The sequence below is a fragment of the Pyxicephalus adspersus genome, chromosome 11, assembly GCF_032062135.1.
Source record: "Pyxicephalus adspersus chromosome 11, UCB_Pads_2.0, whole genome shotgun sequence".
In the NCBI taxonomy this organism is placed as follows: Eukaryota; Metazoa; Chordata; class Amphibia; order Anura; family Pyxicephalidae; genus Pyxicephalus; species Pyxicephalus adspersus.
Window position 1 is genome coordinate 22,674,773 of NC_092868.1, and position 9,408 is coordinate 22,684,180.

At 36.6% G+C, this 9,408-nt stretch overlaps 1 protein-coding gene across 7 annotated transcripts in view; it reads left to right on the plus strand.

Moving 5' to 3' along the window:
* LOC140340634 (protein kinase C and casein kinase substrate in neurons protein 1-like) overlaps positions 1–8,502 on the plus strand; it is a 285,664-nt gene extending 277,162 nt beyond the window's left edge. For all 7 annotated transcript variants that reach the window (XM_072425940.1, XM_072425943.1, XM_072425941.1 and 4 more), the window contains one exon: positions 6,717–8,502. In XM_072425940.1, coding sequence (XP_072282041.1) covers positions 6,717–6,832 — 116 coding nt within the window. In that variant the 3' untranslated portion in view covers positions 6,833–8,502. The remainder of the gene's footprint in view (positions 1–6,716) is intronic.
* Positions 8,503–9,408: the final 906 nt, after the last annotated feature.

Sequence of the window (9,408 nt, forward strand, 5' to 3'; positions counted from 1 at the left end):
CACCCCGGAGGTCTTTTGGATGTAGCCAAGGAGACCTGGGAACAAGGGGTTCTTCTCATAAAAGCATAATCGAACATGTCTCTTTAATGCGGGTTAGATCTACGCTCATGATGCCGATTGCGCACGAAACTTTACAACGAGACCAGGAGGCTCAGAGCCGAGTATACAATCGGTCAGCAAAGGTCCGTTCGTTTAATCCTGGTGTCTTTGTTCTGGTTCCCACGGTAGAGAGCAACTTCCTGGCCAAGTGGCAAGGACCATATGAGATTCCTTGAGAAAGTAGGGGAGGTCAACTAAAAGGTTTTCCAGCCAAACAAACGAAAAAGAACAGCTATATCACGTAAACATAATTAAGCTGTGGAAGGATAGGGAGGCCCTCTCAGCTTTGCTCCAATTACACCCAGAAGAAAAAGGGGGGTTTGGAGATGTACAGGTACCAGTGGCCTTGTCACCCTCGCAAAAGCAAGAAGCAAAAGAATTCTTGCAAAGAAACTGACGTATTTTCAGAGCTGCCGGGGTGCACGTGTGTTATTAAACATGGCATCATTACTGATCCCCAAGTCCAGATCCGCCTTAAACCATATCGGATACTGGAGCCCGTACACAGGCTGTGGAAGAGGAGGTTGCCAAAATGCTGGACCTAGGGATTATTGAAAAGTCCAAAAGTGAGTAGTGCAGCCAGATTGTATTGGTCCCAAAGCCCAATGGGTCATTGCATTTCTGCAATGATTTCAGAAAGCTTAATGCAATCTCAAGTTGGCAAGTTAAGTTACCAGAGGAAGCCAAAGAAAAGACAGCCTTTTCTACCCCCAGGGTCTTTGGCAGTATGTGAGAATGCCTTTTGGCCTCCAGGGGGCCCCAGCCACATTTCAGTGTATGATGGGTGAAATACTGAGACCACATCAGCACTTTGCTGCAGTCTATCTAGATGATGTGGTCAATTTTAGCAGTAATCTGTCTGTATGTGAGAAGTGATCTAAAAGTGAATGTGAAAGAAGAAATTGTGGATGGAACAAGCAATGAGGTTGATGCATTATCAATAGAGTTGAATGTGGGGTTGAATAACACAATAAATTATTGGAGTCTGCTATAGGCCCCCCAGTGCTAAGGAAGAAATAGAGAATCAACTAGTAACACAGATAGAAAAAGCAGCAAAAATGGAAGTGCTTTAATCATGGGAGATTTCAACTACCATGACATTGACTGGAGTAATAGCACTACAGGAATAGCAAAAGGGGGAAATTTGTGAATTTAATAAAAGATAGTTTTATGGTACAGTTTATAGAAGCAAAACCCCAAAACATCTATTAAATATAATAATAGCAAAAAGATCAGATCTGAGCATATAGGCCCCTCAACCTCCCTAGCGGTAACCCCAAGTGTGACTCAGGGTAGAAATGAGTTGCTGAAAGCAGGAACCCAGAGTCACGCTCGTAGTAGGTAAACCTATGGGAAGGTTAGTAAACACAGCCTTACCTGATCTGCCAGCGTCCCGTGTTGTCCATTGCCACAATCCCTGTCTTCTTCTTTCTTCCTCTGGCGTCTTCTAAACACGATAAATCACCAGGGGAGTTCCCGGTGACATTGGTGCATGTGTACATTGCCCGCAGGGCGGGGCTGTAAATTCAAAATCTATTTGTACTGCATTCAATACAAGATAACTGTATTGAATGCAATACTTTGGATTTATATGTGTAAAAGCAGTACATTGTTTTCAAGAACATTTATTTTACAGTATAATATAGTAGTATGAGTATAATATTTAGTGATTTTTTTTTTTTTAAATATATTTTTTTTTATTTATTTAATGTATTATTTTTACATGATTTTGTGTTTCAAACTTTATTATACTCATACTATTATATTATACTGTAAAATAAATTTTCATGAAAAACAATGTACTGCTTTTAGACATATAAAACCGGAGAGAAATGTACCGCTAGGGAGGTTAAAAGATGTAGCTGGGTTGGTAACTGGGAATAAAGAAAACGCAGATTTACTAAACACTTTTTTTAAGCTCTGTGTACACAAAGGAAAATGGCAGAGCTCAAGTTCAAATTCATAATAGCAATGTCACTGCCTTAAATGAATCCAAATGGCTCAGAATTGATTTGATTAAGAAACAGTTGGATAAAATTAAGGTTGACAAAGCACCAGGACCCGATGGATTACATCCACATGTTCTCAAAGATCTGAGCTTAGTTTTCTCAAAGCCATTATTTCTAATTTTTAAAGACTCTTAAGTCACTGGCAAGGTACTGATGGATTGGCGTAAGGCCAATGTGGTTCCTATATTCAAAAAGGGAGCAAATTATTACCAGGTAACTACAGACCAGTTAGTTTAACGTCCATAGTTGGAAAGGTCCTAGAGAGTTTGATAAAGAACCACATAGAGGAGTTTCTGCTAGAAAATAATATTATAAGTGTTAGTCAGCATGGCTTCAAGAAAGATCGAAGTTGTCAAATTTACTTTCTTTTTTGAGGAAGTAAGTAAACAGGTAGACAGTGAAGTAGCAGTTGATATTGTGTACTTGGACCTTGATAAAGTATTGACTCTGTACCTCACAGATGGTTAATATGCAAGTTAGGGTCAATAGGTTTAGAAAAGTCAATCTGTAAATGGAGAACTAGTTTAAATGTAAATAGAGAACTGGCTTAAAAACCGCATCCAGACAGTTGTAATAAATGATCCATCTGAATGGTCCAAGGTTATTAGCGGTGTACCCCAGGGTTTAGTGTTGGGACCTTTACTGTTTAACATCTTCATAAATGATATAGAGTTTGGGATTAAAAGTACAATTTCTGGGTTTGCAGATGACACAAAACTATGTAATGGAAAGTCCATACAGGATGTCTATATTTTACAAGAGGGCACTCTTTGCGTTTGGAGGAAAAGAAGTTTAAGCTCCTAATAAGGAAGGGATTCTTCACTGTATGGTCTGAAAATGTGGAATTGGCTCCCTCAGGAAGTAGTTTCAGCAACTACTATAGATTGCTTTAGGAATTATTTTTCAACAAGCACACATTATACCTGGGTGTTAAGGCTTTAAAGTAAAAATTACAGTGACTGTTGATCCAGGGAACATTTGATTGCCTTATGGAATCAGGAAGGAATTTTTCCCGTTGAAGCAAATTGTACCTGGATTTTTTTGCCTTCCTGTGGACCAACTATGTCTTATGGGGTTTTATATCTGGGATATGTTTATTTCCCTAGTGGTTGAACTTGAAGGACTTATATCTTTTTTCAACCTAACCCACTATATAATGAAATATGAACTATAATGATTGGGAAAGTCACCTCCCCAAGGTCCAAGCAGTGTTGAATTCTATCAGGCAGGCAGGTCTCATGGCCAACCTAACAAAATGTGCGATAGGCCTGGAGGAAGCGCAAAACCAGGATTACACCATAGGGAGAGGTCTTCTTAAAACCCAAGCTCGCAAAGTGAAGGCAAGTCAGGGGTGGCCCATGCCTGGGACCAAGAAACAGGTGCGAACGTTTTTAGGCATGGTAGGGTATTACACTTAATACACTCATTTATTTACACTTTGCTGTAGATAAATGAGTGTATTACTCACCAATATGTGCCAGCCACACATATAAAGATCTTACTGGAACAAAATGAAACCAACATCCCATAAGGAATCATCACTGCAGTGAGAAGCAGGACCTGTTCTGTGTTCCTCCGTCTTCCTATAAAGCCCACGCCGACCTGGATTACTCACAGCAGTCTCATTACTAGGGCTTACAGTTAATGGCTATTCCTGCTTCCACGTTTACAAAAACAGGAGAAAGTCTTGCCCCAAAATCACACTGTGCATTAGTGGTGATGACACACTTACTTTTTGGCACACAAAATTTACCATCACACTGGGGTAAGTCTTAGTATCTTCATGGATACAAAGCGTGCCTTTGCACAGCCCCTAAGCTGCTCGGAGTTCACCAAGTTGGCATTCATCTATTTCCCCAAGTTTAGCAAAGCTTGTATTGTCTTATCACCCTCCTTGACAACTTACTTATGTAAATCAGTATCAGTGGTCCATACTGGCCGAACAAAAAGGAACTGTCAGTCAAAGTCACACTCCAGGTTCTGCAGGTATGGGGCATTTATGTCCCCACTTGTTGCACCACCAGTCGCATATATGAAACAAGAAATATGAAACAAGAGAAAACATATACAGAAAATGATATTAATGCATGCCCTACAAACACACTTGTTTATGGTAAAATCAATTGTACTTTTTGAGTGACTGATGATGAAATGTATACCCAATTGTATTAAAAATTGGATTTATTCTATTGTATGAAATTTGATGAAATGATAAATGATAAAATTGATAAACGATGAATCTGATGAAATTGAAACATGAAGAAATACTGACATTGTTTAAATGAATATCCAAATGAATTATTTCATTTATGTTGGTTACCAAAATGCAATGTTATGTTATTGTACAAAATGTAAGAAATCATCATGTAACAAAGTAATTCTGTCTTCATAAGTGATGTATATGCCAGGAGAGATGTATGATGACAGCAGGAGGGAGAATCATCATCCTCCTCCAACTTAGTGATATACAGGATGAGTTATCAGGGGAAGATAAAGTGGACTTGTCAGTTGACACACATACCAGGGAATCTATCAGAGGAGATCTTCAAGGGAAGACAGAGCGCACCTGTTCGCCCTGACATGCAAACCATGGATGAAACACTGATTCTGACACTTAATATTGGACATTCAAAGGCCAGTATTTCAAATTTCAGTGCAAAGTTTGTAGTGTTAACAGTCAATCCAATGTGAGGATCCAAGAAAATTATTCAGTTTATGTATATATTGTTAGTATTAGGGAATACAATGATATTCTGTTGTATTGTATAATATTCAATTGAATTGGTGCTAGAATAGCAAGAGTCTGCTGTCAGCTTAGCAATATTAGACATAAACGGATTCATTTTCTTGGATCCTCACATTGGATCGTTTTGACCGTTAACACTATGAACTTTTGCACTGAAATTTGAAATACTGTTCTTTTATAATTCCTATACTCTCAAATTTAAACAACTTTTGCTGACTTCTTCAGCAATCCTCCTTGTCATATATTCTTCATCATTCTGATGCCACTTCATACCTTCCTTCCATCTTACACAATCATAATTCGATGAATCAAATACTCCACCTTATGGAATAATTGGGCTACCAAATACTGTCTTACCTACTTAAAACCAGTCTCTTCAAATCCTGAGGAAGTCATATTGGCGAAATGCGTTGGGTACATTGAGACAATTATTATTGACTTTCGGGAATATGTAATCAGCTAACTACTATATATTTTGTTTTTTGTTTTATTTTCTATATCTACTCTATATGACAGGAGTTGAGTTTTGTTAGTTACTTCTCTTATCACTTTATATGATACAATAGGCTTGACAACCACAAAACACTAGCCAAAATCTCCCATGGTTATCCTCTTTTTCTTTGGTCCAAGGTTTAAAAGCATTTGCTAACGAATAGCAAATGACATTAGAAAATCCACTCCAGGTTTGCTGGATCACCAAGCTTTACCAAGGAAAGTGTATCCTCTCCAGCCTTGGAGAGCTTTAATAAATCGGAGCCATTGTATTGAATAGTATTCATCACAACAACATTACCCCTTTTGTCTGATGGTTTATTTGTAAATTCTGTATAACTTTCTAATTTTTTATTCACCTTTCTTTGTTTATTTGATACATTTTCTCAATTAACAAACAAATCACCCCTGCACAACCATACTCTGTTCCCTATCAGCATGCATTTTGCATATTTACTTAAAGATAAAGAGCTAGTTTACAGAATACAACATTTTTGCAAACATTGACTTGGTGGGTTATATTTCATTTCTCAGATACTTACATTTCTCAGATTTCTCTACATACTATCTGGGGTTGGCTTACCTTACTGATGGATCAAGGAAGATATTCTCCGCTCCCCATGCTTCAATTCCATCATACTCCTTCCTTTATCTTTTCTTTCTGATTTCATTTGCGTGTTTAAATATACTTGAAGTGCGTATTCAAATATACCTATGGTATCATACAGCTGGTTTGGGTGAGTTTTGCCAGACAAGGAGGCCTTATATAGAAGTCTAATAAGAGTGGCCTATATCACAAACTCATAGTGTGTTTACTGTAACTATGGCTATTAGGTGTGTTAAAACATTGTTTATTCTAAAATAAAATGGTTTTGTAAATTTTTTATCTTTTGCGCAATAAAAAGTGTTGAAGACCAAAAAATTCTGTGGTATATTCCTACCAGATAAAGGGGGACATTGATGTACTGTGTGTCCCAGGGGGTGTATGGCCTGATTACAACAAAATTTTACTTGGAACAAGAGAAATTCTACAGTGTATTTCTACCAGATAAAGTTGGACATTGCTATGGAATTTGTCCCTGTAAAAACTTACATTACTTGAGGAAAGAAAATTTGTATCCTGATTGTGTATTAGTTGAAATGCTCTCTGCAATGACAAATTTAAATTAGTTTGAAATTAGCCTTTTTAGCTAATTTGAAATTAGTTTTACATTGGCCATGAAACCAACTTTTCAGAATTTTTTTTTTTACAAATCAGGATTTTAGCATATTTAACCATCCGAGACTGAAAAACAAAACTTGTCTAGGATGTTTACATTACCATTGCTAACTTTGTAGTACCACCTTTCTAATGACTTTTGTATAATTAGGTGATGAACTCACAAAGATCGGAGATGAAGATGAACAAGGTTGGTGCAAAGGAGTTACAGACCGTGGCCAAGTTGGACTGTATCCTGCCAACTATGTTGAAGTTATTTCTGCATAGAGAACCATGTAAATTAGGATTAAATAATCCATAAAAAATACATACACTCATATATATTGCTGTGCAAATTTTTTAATTCTTAGCTTTCTTTGCATTTTGTAAAATGATAAAAGAAAAATCGACATCAAATCAATATTTGGTGTAGCTAATCTTTGCTTTCACACCAGCATCAATTGCACAAAGTCATGCATTTTGTAGAATTCAAGTCAGGTGTATGATTATCCAATTATACCAAAGTGCTAATACTGTCAATAAATGAAACAAAAACAGTATTTTGGAGGTTTAAAAATATGTAAGGAACAGTCAAACTCTGCTACCAAGGTGAGGTTGTGGAAGGCAGTTTTATGTTACAGGTCATATACTATGGCAAGTCTGCCAAACAACAACACACAAAATAGTTATACTACATCAGTAAGGTCAGGCAAAGATTTCAAAGCAGATTGGACTTTCAAGATGTGCAGTTCAACCTTTTTAGAAGAAGCTCTGAGAAATGGGAAGTATTGAGAACCGTAGAAACAATGGTCAGCAAAAGAAACCTTGATAAAATACACATGAAGATGTCAAGCAGAGCCATCAGCTTAGAACTGGCAGAAACCTGTGAGACCAAGGTATACCCAAATAATGTCTGGAGAAAATTTGGCAGCCTTCATGGAAGAATTGTGGTCAAAAAGTCATACCACCAATGTAAAAACAAGGCCAAGTGACCATCTATTCATGAAAACATGAGAACTGGGATTCAGAAAAATGGCAGCAAGTGCTCTGAGTCAAAATGTGAAAGGCAGTTTGTTTGTCGAAGAGCTGTAGGATTATCGGTGACCTCAATGCTGAGAAATAAAAGCAGATACTTTTCTATCATGCAATACCATCAAATAGACATCTGATGTGCCTCAAATATGATCTGCAGTAGGACAACAACCCTAAAAATGCAGACAATGTCATTGGGAACTTTCTTCAGCATAAAAAACAAGAAGTCCAGGAAGTTATGGTGTGGCTTGTACAGAGCCCTGATTTCAACATGAAGTGTATCAGGGATTACATGAAGAGACAGAAGGATTTGAGGCAGCCTACAGTATATCCACAGAGGACCTACAGTTCTAAAGATGATGGCAACACTCTAGCTGCCAAATTCCCTCACAAACTGTGTGCAAGTGTAGAAGAATTGATGCTGTTTTGAAAGGCAAAGGGTGATTGGACCAAATATTGATTTGATTTAGATTTGTCTTCTGATCTTCTGCTCACTTGTTTTGCATTGTTAAATATTAAAAAAAAATTAACACTTCTATTTGTGAAAGAATTCTTAGTTTACAGCATTTTACACACCTGCTTTTTGCACAGTACTAAATATATTTAAATTGAATCTCACTTGATGATGTTTGGTTTTCAAATAAACTATACCTATGGCAACATTCTCCTAGCCAACCCATATTATGTTGGCAAGTACAAACTGCCCCTTTGTTCAAATTGTTATCAGCTTTCAACAGTCCCTCCTGTAAAACTGAAATAACAATCTTTAATTTGTAAGTAAGGAAGATACAAACCAAACTATAGTGAGTGAATAATCTCTGAGGAATTCTTCTAAGCTTGAAATGCTTAATTATTTAGTGTGCCTATGGACATATATTTCTGTGTGCCTTTTTCATGCAAACAATAAAAGTTATCAAACAACTGAATAGCATGCTTTTTCCACTCTTGAATAATATGATTTCTACTTCTACTACAACACTTTGCAAGTGTATGCATGGATGAACAAATTTGTATGCATTTGTTATTTGTTGCTTCTCCTTCCTATTTGAAGTCAAGTCCCCTCGGACTTTTAGTTTTAAACATTAACTCCAAGCAGACATAAAATATCTGTATATGTATTAATTTAAATCTTAATTTAATTTATTGATTTTAAATTAAGTACCTAAATATTTCTTGTTGTCAACCTACTATGCTGATTATTTTGCAGATCAGGAGATGAGGGTTTAATTCCTTTGAACTGTGCTTTCAGACAATTATTTGACTTATGACCTCTTATACATGAAGTATAAGCACAATAAAGATCGTGTAATGTTACCATTGTAATGCCTACTTACAGGCTGAAAATAGTCCTAGACTAGGCTGTATTGCATAATGTGATATAGGCTGTAAAGAGGTCTCCGACCTGGCTGTCCTGCTTGGCTGCAAATAGCTATGTATCCTTTAATAGTCAATATAGATTACATTTACGTATTTTAAACTGATTATATTGGTTAATACCACTTCAATGAATTTTGTGTTATCCACATTGTATCTATTTGAATAATTCACTTAAGTTTTTTTCCAAAAAAAACCCTGCAACTTAGATTTTTTCTTGGCCAAAATCATAGCAAGAGTACCTGTCATTACTTCCCTGCAGTTGCTGATCTAATACTGTATATTTACTGCAAGTGTTGGCAACTGAGAAGGAAGGGCCTCCTTTGAAACAACCTTTTCAGGAAACACAAAAATGAGAATTATGTGAGCAAAGACTGTTACACATTGATAGTGTACATTATACCTATTATAAATAAGGAATATAGTAAGTAAAAGTATGTTTTCATTTTCCCAAAGTT